Genomic DNA, 14,152 nt, shown 5'->3' with positions numbered 1-14,152 from the left:
ATCTTAGACTACATTGTCTACACCAGGGGTTCTCAAAGTGTGATCCCTTAATTAGCAACATCAGCATTTCCTGGGAACCTGTTTGAGAATGTAAGTCTCAGGACCATCCAAGGCCCACTGAATCAGAAACTATAGGAGATCCAGAAATCTGTTGTGTTATAACAAGTCTACAAGTTATTATGATCCATACTTAAGCTTGAAAACCCCTGACTGAATGCAACTGGGAAGAAAGCTGTTCTTGCTATTCTGCCCTGAACAATGGAGTGTTCCCTGGACCTACCCAACAAGGTCAAAATTCCTATCACATCCTTCCTCTTCTGAGGAAACTCAACTTCATTTTAGGCTGGATAACTGGCAAGTAAAATTTTGATCAAAAAGATCAGGGAATCGCTTTCATTTCTGCCATTACCCTTTAATTTTTATAGCATGACTTAAACCAGTAGGTCTTAAAAACTATCCTTTTAAACCGTATACCACATCTGTGTGGCATTCTGCTGGTTCCAACCAGAGGAGAATCCCTGAGGGAATTAGAACTAGGCAGAATGAAGGGAATACTAATGAGGAAGCAAGGGTCAGCAGTCTAAAGAAAATATGAAAGAAATGGACTCTAGGCCAATCACAACCTGTGTCAAAGTAGGGAGGATGGACAATAATGGGGAAGGGAAGAATCTGTTTGTGAGAATAAGTGGCAGCGGCCAGCATCAGACGGGAATCTTGTCCTGCATCGGGAATGTTCACATGTGGTAGAGTGAAGGATAATGAAAGTAGCACTTGGTTCTAGGCAAAGGGCTAACATGACAGTGAGGAGTTTAAGACAAGAATACAGCTCCAAACAGGAAAAGAGGAAGTAGAAAGCCTAAGAGTCAGAAAATAATCACAACAGCAACAGATGTTAATACTAAGTACTGATGTTATGCTTGGTTTGTTATGTAAACATAAAATGTATTTACTATATATTACTACACATTAATATATGGGCCTTCCCTGGTGACTCTGTGGTAAAGAGTCTGCTTTGGGTCAGGAAGATCTCCTGGAGAAGGAAATGGCAACCCACTCCAGTCTTCTTGCCTGGAGAATCCCATGGACAGAGAAGCCTGGTGGGCTACAGTCCATGGGGTCACAGAGTCAGACACACCTTAGTGACTAAACCACCACCACACACTAATATTAATGTATATACTTTAATGTAATACATTAATACACCCTAATGTATATTATTTGCCTCATTCCTCTTGAAAGATGAATTGTACAATAAGGAAGCAAAGACACAGATGTATCTCGCCCAAGTCATAGGGACTAACAAGTTGTTAGTTGTGTGGCTGATTTTAAGTCCTGTCATCTTTCTACCATACCACTGAGCTTCCCAGATGAGCAGGACAGCTGTTCCAGGTAAGGGGAGAGAAGGAAGGCACCCCCTGCTTACTTACTCTGGCATGTGAGCGCTGGTGCTCTCTCACAGCCACCTAACAGCAGGTAGAACTCCTCACGCTTCCCCAAGTTTGCGTTCATTGGCCCGGGGCTTGGGTGAGCCTGAGCCTTCAGAGATCACCCTCCAGAAGGCTATAAGCTGCACACATGATATTGCATGTACACAGCTGGACTAGTTTTCATGAACAAAGGAAGGCTAGTTGACTTACCAGAGCAAAATATATCTTAGATTTTGAATTGTGGTTAAGCGCACAGACTCTGAAGCCTGTCTGCTCTGCACTAGCTATGTGACTTAGTCAAGTTTCTCAATGTCTCTATGCTGGGGTTTTTACTCCCTAAAATAGGGATAATAATAGCTCCTGCCTCACTGGATTGTTATGAGGATTAAATGAGTCATTACATGTAAAGCACAGTACCCAATACATAGTAAAAGATACATAAGCACAATTTAAAAAGACTGTTATCTCCTCAAATGTCCTTTCAATGTCTCACATGAATAAAACATGAACCATCAAGCATAAAGATTTTTGCTTAGTTCAGTCTTAGGTAGACCTGCTTAAAAAGTTTATAACTGAGCCCAAAATCTAGTGTGTCGTTTTTTAGTCACTAAGTCATGTCTGACCCTTAGCAACCCCATTGTCTGTAGCTCCCCAGGCTCCTCTGTCCATGGAATTTCCCACAAGAATACTGGAGTGGATTGCCATTTCCTTCTCCAAGGGATCTTCCCAACCCAGGGATTGAACCTGCATCTCTAGTGCCTGCTGTATTGGCAGGTGGAGTTGTTTACCACTGAGCCACCTGGGAAGACTATTTTATGCTTTATTGAAAAAAAAATACTGATGAAAGATTTGAAAAAGGAAAAAGTCCTTACAATCCAATCATCATTACCCAAATGTTACCATTTTTTATATATTACCATCTATGTCCATGGACATACAAATTTCACATTATTGTAATTGGTGCATATACCTGTATCACTATTTTTTATAATTACCATCATATCACAAGGATTTCTGACAATTCATGTTCATAAACATATTAATGGCTGTTAAATATTTCATTCCATCACTAAATTTTATTCTCTGCACAATCAAGAAATTCAGCTTACTAATTATGAAACTCAGACTTTGGATAACTTTTATCTGGAAGTAAAAGATGTCTTCTTCTATCTAAAATGATCAGTTGCCAATCAAACATCAGAAGAGAGAAAATGAATGTAAATTGTTTGAAGACAATGAAGGACTGAGTGCAATTATTTTTTAATGTCGCAAATGATTGAAAACTAAAAAAATCAAATATCCTTTCTATAATGTTAGTAAAACACTCAACATTTGGACTCCTTGGCATTATTGTGTTTGTCTTTGTTTTTTTATGGGAGAAGTGCTGGTTACAGCTGGGAGAGCAGAGAAAACTATATCCACCAAATCAACCTCACATAAGACTAATATATAAATAAACTACTCTTATTTGTAAAGACACATGAGATAGGTGAAAAAAAATTACAAAAACATAATGTGCAATCTGACGAGCAAAAATGCCACTAAGTTAACTAAAGACATAGTAGAGACCAAGGAAAACAACCATAAATCCTTAAATAAAACATAATCACTGTTGTCCCTACGTAAACACTCAAAAATGCTGGTTCTTACAATCCCATAGATAAAGAACCTTGCCTCTGATCCATCCTTGTTTCACAGAAGAAGAAAGAATGATAGAGAAAGGAAATGACCAGTTCAAACTCACACAAGGAGTTGGGTCAGGAAGCCAAATTCAAGTCCAAGGTTCCAGACTCAACCCAAGATCTCTACTGCAACCATGCATTGGTTCAGACATACTTGGGCCTGTATGTGGTTACTATCATGCAATCTACAAACTCCAGCCAAGTATCCGTTTTCTCTCACCTTTGTGTGCACATGGGCTTCCCTGGTAGCTCAGGTGGGAAAGAATCCACCTGCGATGCAGGAGACCTGGGACCTGGGCTTGATTCCTGGGTTGAGAAGGTCCCCTGAGAAGTGAAAGGCACCCACTCCAGTATTCTGGCCTGGAGAATTTCATGGACTATATAGTCCATGGGGTCTCAAAGAGTCAGACACAACTGAGTGACTTTCACTTCACTTCACTTGTGTGTACGTGGGACCAAATTAATTACTCTTCCTAATTCAGTTGCTCAACCAAGCTGTGTGCCCAACAAATTCATCCATACAACTCACAGCCTGAAAACACTAGTTCAAACCTATCAGGAGCTCCTTAAGAATTAATGTGGTAATTATGATCACCCTGTTTTATTTTCTATAGACACCAAGTCTAAAAGGGATCAAGTAAAGGAAGAATACAAACAAGCTGAAAAAGCAGTTTCTTCATAATAAGAAAGTAGAAATAAATAGGCAAATAAAGTTATATACATTCTTTAAAAAAAGAAAAAGGTTTAGGATACTGAGGTCCAGAGAGGAGAAAGATTTTTCCTAAAGTTCCTCCATTGAATTAGAGAGACTAAAACTAGAACCCAGGTTTTCTAGCATCTGGTCGAATATTAGTTTTATTTTATCAGAACATGCATCGTATTTTCTATGCCTCAACGAATCACCCTAGCATACAGTTTCATAATCCCACCAGTTTAAAAAGCTTACCCTTAGATAATCTAATACATAGTAGGCACTCAATAAATACTGCTTATTAAATCAATCAATCAATCATTTTGCTTGAAAATTGCCTTGGTTGTCTCCCTTACCTCAGTATCATTGTGGATATTGCTATACTTGTATTATTGGTTTTCTTTTTATGCTGATGCAAAGTCCATGTCATCTTATTCTGAACTATTTGTAGGCTTGCAAATATAGCATGTTTTATATGACAACCTTTTTTCCTGACACATAGCAAATATTTCTCTTTTAAATCCCAGAAAAGAAAAAAAAAAAGAGTAAATCAAATGCAATTTTAAGTAGTGCTCGAAATGTTAAAAATATCTGGAAATGAAAGAAGTGCCTCTGTAAAAAACAAAAACTGCTTAAATAACCTAATTTTAAACTTTCCAGATTTTTAACAATTAGAATGATCATGTAATAAGCCCTGTGAAATTCTCTAATTTGTAGAGCATCTAAACCCAATCTAGCACGTGAATGAGACTAAGGACAAAAACACCTCAACATTTTTTTTTTTTTTAAATCAGAATCATCCCAGTGCACCAGCCCCAAGCATCCTGTATCCTGCATCAAACCTGGACTGGCGATTCGTTTCTTATATGATATTATACATGTTGGAGGGAGGTGGGAGGGGGGTTCAGGATTGGGAACATGTGTACACCCGTAGCGGATTCATGTTGATGTATGGCAAAACCAATACAATATTGTAAAGTAATTAGCCTCTAATTAAAATTAATAAATTAAAAAAAATCAGAATCATCTACATTTTTTGCCTTCAAAAAGTTAAAAAGGAATTTCTAATTTTTATTGCAATGAGGTTTGCTGGACATATTTGGTATCAGTGTTTGAGGAATTGAGAAAAACCCGATTGTTTCACATGGGTGATAGTTGTAGGAATGAATGGGGACTAAAAGACATGCTATTAGCAGATTGGTATTGCTGCTTCCTGCTCGTTAAGGAAATCTTGATGTGTTATCTTCTCAATGGCCTCTGAAAGCTTCTAGATTTTTTCCTGTAGTCTAGTCCCTTTCAACTGCATCTCAGGCTAATGGCCAGTCCACAAATAGTAGGGAAACAAGACTGACCACAGAATAGCAATTTCCCTTTCCTTTTTGCCCAACAATGTTTAAAGCTCACTTTCAATTATCTGTACTCTCTGAATCACTGGTGGTGGGATTTGTTTCAGATAAAAAGCCAGGCAGAGTATATGCTTTTAAAAAAGTAAAAAAAGAAAAGCTCTGTTGAGAGGCAACAGGTGTCCCTTGGGACTTCTGCCAATGTACCATCAGTTGCATCACAGCAGCAAAATACCATGGCCTCCCTGGGTGGGAGTCCCACGTTCCCAAAGACAGGGAGATGGACACTGTTTCAAAAAGTAACTGGAGAGAATAGCAAACTAAAATTAGAACTGTAGACATCGATACTAGAACAAAATCCATCATGTTCTGCATGCAAGGATGCTGATGAGGACAAAGACACTGGGAGAAGTGATGTGTCTTCTTGGGTTCAGACACATGCCATCTATTTACATGTCTGTTTTCTAACCCAAGCCTGTAGGACAAGAATTGGTTTCTCTCTTATACACATATGTTCTCTTAACACTACACAGGGTGATAATAAAAAGGAAGGTCCTGGCTGTAGGAGTCCTGTAGTATTTCTGACAAGGACACACGTACATGTTACAATTTTACATTACTCACCTGTTGCTGCTGCTGCTGCTGCTGAGTCGCTTCAGTCGTGTCCAACTCTGCGTGACCCCATAGACAGCAGCCCACCAGGCTCCCCCGTCCCTGGGATTCTCCAGGCAAGAACACTAGAGTGGGTTGCCATTTCCTTCTCCAATGCATGAAAGTAAAAAGTGAAAATGAAGTTGCTCAGTCGTGTCCGACTCTTAGCGACCCCATGGACTGCAGCCTACCAGGCCCCTCCGTCCATGGGATTTTCCAGGCAGGAGTACTGGAGTGGGTCGCCATTGCCTTCTCCGACTCACCTGTAGCTTATCTATTGATTCCTAATTGAGAGTGCACATCCTAATCACATGAGGTGCTTCTTAAATATCTGAGCCCCAGGTACCACAGGGTGCCCTATGATTCAGATGTGCACCCCTGACTGAAAATCCTGTTACCAGCCAGATTTTACACAATCAATGTTTTAAATCCAGTCAAGGTATAATAGGTACTTCGGGTGGCTCAGTCGGTAGAGTCTGCCTGCAATGTGGGAAACCCGGGTTCGGTTCCTAGGTTGGGAAGATCCCCTGGAGAAGGAAATGGCAACCCACTCCAGTATTCTTGCCTGGAGAATTCCGTGGACAGAGAAACCTGGTGGGCTGCAGTCCATGGGGGTCACAAAGAGTCAGACACGACCGAGTGACTAACACAAGGTATGATATTTGACCCAATGCACTTCCATTCCCAAACCCACAAGATGTTATATAACTGACTTAAAACTATGTCTGAGCAACAAATATAAATTCACGTTTTTGAGGAGTTACTGCAAAAAAAAAAAATATGGAATAATAACAAAAGAAATACTTATTGGTAAATTAAAGCCTTTTCAAAAGTCAATGAAGATAATTTGTAGCTGCAAGTATGCTTGCTGCTAAAACTACAAAAATGACAAAGGATTAATTTTTCCCCTTTAGGATGAGATCCTAATGAAAAGAAAACACAGCTAATAATAATGAAAGACAACACAGCTAACGATAATGAAAACTCTGATTCTAAACACTAAATGCTTTATTGGTTTGAATTTAATTTCATAATTATGATATTATGGTATGGGGCTTGGCATAGGCACAATAAGTCTTGTTTTACAGGAAAAAAAAGATGCATTGCCCAAGTTACTTAGTCTTGAACCTCAGTTTTGTTATCTACAAAATGAAGTTAATATATCTAGTCACAAGTTTTTAAAGGAGATGACATATATTAACAAGCCCTTTGGAAAAAACACAGAATGTCTCATGAGTGTTATTTACGGCTGTTAATATGACAAATCAAGAGCCCAATATTAACAAATTCAAAGTAACATAACTATTAGTCATTCAGTAGGCACAAAACACCACACCTAATAGGGTAAGAAGCTTAATGGGATAAAAGGACAAGCATAAGGGAATGACTGGAGATAACAAACGGGTCACCCCCAGGTTTATTTCTAATGTTAACAAGCCTCATCATTAACACCCAACTCAGACAATAGGTTACTAGCCAGGTAGCTAGTTAGTTGGAACAGCTTTTAGAGTAGTATTCAGCAAGAGTTCAAATGTTCTCCCACACAAAAATTCTGTTTAAAGAAACCAAAAGTGAAAAAAAATAAAAGAAACCAAAAGTGGAACAAAAGGCAGACATTATTGCTGTGGAATATTAAGTGCCTCTGTAGAGGTCATTAATCATTATGACTTTATATTCTAGCCACCTGGGTAACTGACTAGAACTCTGAGAGATGAAGGAAGAAGACACATACAATGTTAGAAATCAATAGCTCTTGACCTGTTCATTTATCCTCAGACTAAAAGCTTCTGGAGGGCAACCCCAATGCACTATTCATTATCTCCATCCCCTGCATTTAACAATAAGCCTCAAGTAATGTGGAAACTCATTAAATATTTTGAATTAAACGAAATGAACTCCCTCTGATATTTAAGAATCTTTAAGTCTTTGCAGGCCTATATGCAGGTCAGGAAGCAACAGTTAGAACTGGACATGGAACAGACTGGCTCCAAATAGGAAAAGGAGTACGTCAAGGCTGTATATTGTCACCCTGCTTGTTTAACTTACATGCAGAGTACATCATGAGAAACCCTGGGCTGGAAGAAGCACAAGCTGGAATCAAGATTGCCGGGAGAAATATCAATGACCTCAGATATGCAGATGACACCACTTTTATGGCAGAAAGTGAAGAGGAACTAAAAAGCCTCTTGATGAAGGTGAAAGAGGAGAGTGAAAAAGTTGGCTTAAAGCTCAACATTTAGAAAACGAAGATCATGGCATCTGGTCCCATAACTTCATGGCAAATAGATGGGGAAACAATGAAAACAGTGTCAGACTTTATTTTGGGGGCTCCAAAATCACTGCAGATGGTGACTGTAGCCATGAAATTAAAAGACACTTACTCCTTGGGAGAGAAGTTATGACCAACCTAGATAGCATATTCAAAAGCAGAGACGTTACTTTGCCAACAAAGGTCTGTCTAGTCAAGGCTATGGTTTTTCCAGTAGTCATGTATGGATGTGAGAGTTGGACTGTGAAGAAAGCTGAGCACCGAAGAATTGATGCTTTTAAACTGTGGTGTTGGAGAAGACTCTTGAGAGTCCCTTAGACTGCAAGGAGATCCAACCAGTCCATCCTAAAGGAGATCAGTCCTGGGTGTTCATTGGAAGGACTGATGCTGAAGCTGAAACTCCAGTACTTTGGCCACCTCATGCGAAGAGTTGACTCATTGGAAAAGACTCTGATGCTGGGAGGGATTGGGGGCAAGAGGAGAAGGGGACGACAGAGGATGAGATGGCTGGATGGCATCACTGAGTCGATGGACGTGAGTCTGAGTGAACTCTGGGAGTTGGTGATGGACAGGGAGGCCTGGCGTGCTGCGATTCATGGGGTCACAAAGAGTCAGACATGACTGAGCGACTGAACTGAACTGAAGACTCAGACAGGAAAAGTAACTTGTCCAAGATTATACCATTAAAGCTGGGATAAGAACAGGGATCTCCAATGCTCAGTGCCTGTTCTGTTTTTACTGTGTTATATCGTACTCATCCTACAATGGTCTTGGAGCTTTAGTTGTTTGCTTTTTAACCACAAAGCAGCTTTTTAAAAAATCACTTTCTGGTTCTGATAAACGAGTTACTGCATAGACATTTCCCTTTCCTCTTGCAGAGTTAACCATTCTGATTTCAGAGAAATGATTATTCTAGGCATGCATGCATGCTAAGTCATTTCAGTCATGTCTGAGTCTGTGCAACCATAGCTCGCCGGGCTCCTCTGTCCATGGAATTCTCCAGACAAGAATACTGGAGGGGGTTGCCCTCCTCCAGGGAATCTTCCTGACCCAAGGGTTGAACCTGTGTCTCTTGCATCTCCTGCATTGGCAGGCAGGTTCTTTTACCACTAGCATCACCTAGGAAGCCCACTTCTTTCACCTCTCCCAATTTATAATCTCCTGAATGTGTGAACATGGCATGATAAACTAATGAAGGCTATGCAATTTAACATATATAATCTGAATCCCTACTATGTAAATGAAAATGTTTTATCTGATCCAGGCACCTATGCAGCTGGAGGACTCTTAGAACTTCATATTATGCCCACAAAAAAAGTTAATCTATGAGTGAAGATTTGAGAGTGAGATCTTTAAGATCAGAGACTACATCTAAGTTTTCTTTTACATTCTCAGAACTAAGCACTTTGGGAACATAGCAGATGCTCAATAAATGCTTATTTAAATAAAGAACATAAAAATTATAATGTTGATTGTAAGAAATGCAGTATAAGAGGGACAAACAGGGACTTAGATCATTTAAAAATACACCAGTAAATATTAATTAGATGCAAGGGAGGTCAGGGAAGGTCTTGTGGAACAAGAGGCACAGCAAATGGATCTTAAAAGAATGGATGGAGGTAAGCTATATTCACTCGCAGATGTGCTTTGATTTAAGCAGTCCAATGTCACACTACCATGGGTTAACACCAGGACATTTTAAGGAGTTCAAAAATGAACCTATAGAAAAAGCATTTAAAGATAATTAAGGGGTTGAAATTAAATGCCTAGAGGAAGAACAGAGAAGGTATTTTAAATGAATCCATTTTCTGATAATACTATGAGGCAAGCAATTTCTTTGGTATTTCATTTCCATTCTTTCCCAAAGCAACCAAAAACTTACAACATCATCACATATCGGATGCTTCCATATTGATTAATAAGATGATATCCCATCTTCTATACTCAGATGCCCAGAGTGGTGTCATTCATACATACTATCAGTCCCCTAAGGTCTAAACCAGTGCTTCTTAAACTTTAATATGCGTACAAATGACAAGCACATTTGGTTGAAATGAACATTTGGCTCAGTAAGTCTGGAGTAGGGCCCAAGATTCTGCATTTCTAGCAAATTTTCAGGTGATGTTAATACTGATTGTCTATGGACTACATTTTGACTAGCAAGGTCTTAGACCAATGTTTAACTTTGACGATCAATTTGCAACACTTGAGGAGCTTTTAAAAAATACCTATGCCCAGGTTCTACAATAGAATCAATTAAACCAGAATGTCTAAAGGTGTGGCCTAAGCATCTTTATCCTTCAAAACCTTCACAGGTGTTTCTGATAAGCCCAAGCTTGCAAACCTAGCTGGACAAAGAAACTATGTGATACAGGCAGGATGGGAAAAAATACAGAAGATTGGGGGGCGGGGAGGAAGTGGGGAAGAGAGGAAGAGAACCTCTTTCCTCACAGTAAATCAATGTTTCTCAAACTTTTATGGGCGTACAAATAATCTGTGAATTTTCTTTGATTCAGTAAGCCTACAGTAAAGATCAAGATTCTAAATCAAGCCACATTTTGATTATCAAAAGTCTAAATGAGTGATTCTTGAGATCTTTAAAAAAAAAAATCTATGCCTGTCTCCTACCTTAAAATACTGATGCAATTGATGAAGTAATTGACCAGGCATGAGGAGGTCTAAAAAGCATACTAGATGATTCTAATGTACATCAAAGTCTGTGAACCCCCCCAAGGCACAAATTCTGTCAAAGTTGTTCAGATTGTGCACCAATCCAAATCTCTGAAGCACCATTAATTACCATGGTATATAAGGATCACTGAAATTACACCAGAAATTGACTGCTGGATCAACTGATTCATTCACCTCTCCTCCTCGTCCTGATAACAAGAAGTGATGCAAAACAATAAGTAAGGAAGCAAAAAAATTGATCTTATTTGTAAATAACTGATGCTTAACTTGCTGAAGACTCTGGACGAGTGCTCTAAGAATGGTTTTGAAATGCTGGAGGTAAGGTGAAGGTTGTCAAATGCTGGCAACAAGATTAAAAACTGAGTGGGCCATTAGCTTTTTTTCTAGGATGAAGAACTCTTGAACGCTCAACTGAATCATGTAATAGTACTTTGAGCATTGAAAGAGTATCTAGTAGAAAAAAATAAGTATATATGTTTACATTTGAAAATGTCTTCCTGAAACTAAACTTGAATCTATTAGGGGAAGAAATTTATACATGGCAGCATAAAGTATCAATACTTAAGGTACAGTTCAAATGGGATATGGATATACTTCTCTTAATACACATTTTCTTCTATAATAAAATTTCAAGTTAGCTACCATTTTTAGCTGTGCCATTGGCATCAACTCAGAAAGTGAGGTCAACGTGTAATTCACCACTCTTTATATGATCACTATCTGGCTAATTCAGTTTTGCAAAAGTCCATGAACCAATGTGTATGAGGACTTTCACCATGTCTTTTGCCTGAAGCAATTCTGGTACCTCTGCAAAATGACCACAATATTGGCTTGGGACAAAATTATTCATTGCCTTGGAGTCAGTGCTGCGATTCACGCCTGTATCACTGCTACAGATTTTTTAGAACTTCTAGCATGATTCTTCTCAGATACACTTCTGAGATTTTCCTTTCTGAAATCCCAAGCCTGGCAGAATAACTAGAATGCTACTGTTATCAGTATGAGATATAAACCACCTAGAACTTTGTGTGACATGTAGCAAATTTTACGGGCAAAGAGGGGAAATAAAAAATTATTGCTAAGAGGTACATTTTCTTTTTATCATGGGCCAGGAATTCATGTATAAATTGAAAGCAAAATGTTACAAAGAACGTTTGCCAGATAACCAAGTTTAATATTCAAATAGCAGGTGTTCTCTTAAAAAAAAAAAAAAAGCTTCTTAGTAAAATGATACTCTGTTGTTAATTTCATGTTCTAGAAATACTTAATCAACTGGAATATTACAGACATCTATGAATTTTTGACTTCTAGTTTTAAAATGGATTCTACAGTAAAGTTAATACATATATGCCTCATGTATATTTATTGATATGGGGTCTCTTCTATATGTACATCATTGTTAGTCATGGAAATGCCCATCAGCAAATCATAGGAATAAATTATCCCAATTAAAATTTGTCAGCTTGTCTGAATCTATGTTGATTCAGTTATTTTCACACTGGAAATGCTTACCTAAGTTGAAATACTTAACTCTTATAATTAAATACTTTTTTGAACATGTACCTGCTATCACTTGACACTTGAGTTTTACTAATCAGCCCAGAAATAGGTAACCCACCACCACTCCCTGATCCTGAGCACATTACCACAATGACTGACATTCTTGGTTTAAAAATAAAACCTTGTTTCAAATATAGCTTCTCGAGTTCTGGGTAATGAATATAGTTTCATAAAAGTTGACATCATTTTTTCTGATTTCACCACGATTAAATACATCCAGTGTTCCTACTGGATATCTGACCACATCACTCAAGACTCTTGCAAGCTAGTGGGCGTTTTAAAGAGGAGGAGGAGGAGGAGGAAGAGGAAGAGACCTGCATAGATGGAGTTAAACCCAAAGGCTATCCAATCCTACAATTTTAATAGTCATTTTGCTTATGTGAGTTAAATATGCTATCAGAAGTTGATTTTTACAGTTCATGTACCAATTAGTGTGTATACATTATGCAGATTTGCTTATGAGGAAAATATTAATATATACATATCCAGAACTAGTATATGCATCATGCCTGGAGCCAAGCAGTACTCCGATACACTGTTCTCCTTAGAGGTCAGTTCTAACGCACAGTTTCAAATAGACCCAATTTCTCTGCTGATATATATTCAAAATGCAGTGGGATGTGGTCATACACACCCAGAAATACCATCTTCGTGGGGTGGGGGTGGAGAAATCCAAACATTTTTTTTCTATAGCAATGCATTATTGGATATCAGATACAAACGTGCCTGTCAGCAATCCTAAGGTAAATGAAATATATTTATGTGAACCCATCCATTCTACAGAAAAGAAATTGCTTTATCAACACATCTCGCCTCCCCCACCATCTAAAGACTCTTCCCACCCCCCTACCTAAAAAGAAAAGAAAAAAAACTCATCACACTTCACTACGCAACTGATGGAGTATTAAACACTGTCTTCCAAGCTGTGGGAGTTAAAAAGAAGTCGCCTTCCTGCCACACTTCCCTGGTGCTGCAACGGACATAGCATCTCCTCCTGTCGACCTAGTATGATGCTCGCTCCCCAAGCACTGCAGTCCCCTCGCTGAGGACTGCCCTGGCCACACGCACATGCCGCGGGAAGTCCCCCGATGGGGACAGCCACATACCTTTGCTCTCCATTTCGGTCCCTTTCGAGTGCTGGGAAGTTCAATGGAAGTTGGCCGGAAGATGCGGGCCCGCTTCAGATTCCCAAACCCGGGAAGCCAATCTGATGATTTCGCCCGTACTTCCTTTCTTCCCCTCAGGCTTCCTGAAAGATGGGATTTCTTAAACCTTGAAACTGCAATCAGCCACCAAAGGACACTTAGCAGCAGCAGCAGATTGCCTCTACAGGGGATAGGTTGCGACCTGGTATTCATATGCATGCACGGTGCCCGCTCAGTTTGTTTGTTTGCCTTTTTACCTGGGTCTGGAAGCAGCAAGCAGGAGCTGTCCTCGGAACGTGGTGCTGCAGGTGTAGTGACAGATCATCCCACTTTGCTCTCTGGATGTACAGCAGATTTGCATGGGCGCTGGCACGCATGCGCAGGGCGTCCCCCCCACCTCCCCTCCTTTTCGCCGCCTCCCGCTCCCCCGCCCTTCTTTGCTTCTCTCCCCAATACGGTCCTTAGTTATCCCCGCTGAAGAGCTCTGGCGTTCGGTCACTGGAAGCGCTGCTAAAAATAAACGCTGGACCGGATTTTCCTTTGCAAACTAGCAAATGGATTGGATTGGGATTGTGTATCAATCCAATACGATTTTCCAAATGGGATTACGGAAGCCTTAGAGGAAACTGGGGTCTCCAAGCTGGGTATGGTTTTATTCAGAAGCAGACAGGAGAAAAGAGGAGTGTATTTGCG

At 39.5% G+C, this 14,152-nt stretch overlaps 1 protein-coding gene across 1 annotated transcript in view; it reads right to left on the bottom strand.

Moving 5' to 3' along the window:
* The window catches only part of FGF12 (fibroblast growth factor 12), a 613,285-nt gene extending 599,445 nt beyond the window's left edge, over window positions 1–13,840 (bottom strand). Inside the window, exons 1-2 of the mRNA XM_061412889.1 lie at window positions 13,717–13,840; window positions 13,421–13,563 (exon numbers count right to left, since the gene is read on the bottom strand). Coding sequence (XP_061268873.1) covers window positions 13,421–13,433 — 13 coding nt within the window. The 5' untranslated portion in view covers window positions 13,434–13,563; window positions 13,717–13,840. The remainder of the gene's footprint in view (window positions 1–13,420; window positions 13,564–13,716) is intronic.
* Window positions 13,841–14,152: the final 312 nt, after the last annotated feature.

This window comes from Bos javanicus, chromosome 1 (assembly GCF_032452875.1).
Source record: "Bos javanicus breed banteng chromosome 1, ARS-OSU_banteng_1.0, whole genome shotgun sequence".
Taxonomy (NCBI): Eukaryota; Metazoa; Chordata; class Mammalia; order Artiodactyla; family Bovidae; genus Bos; species Bos javanicus.
This window is presented reverse-complemented; position numbering and strand designations above follow the sequence as displayed.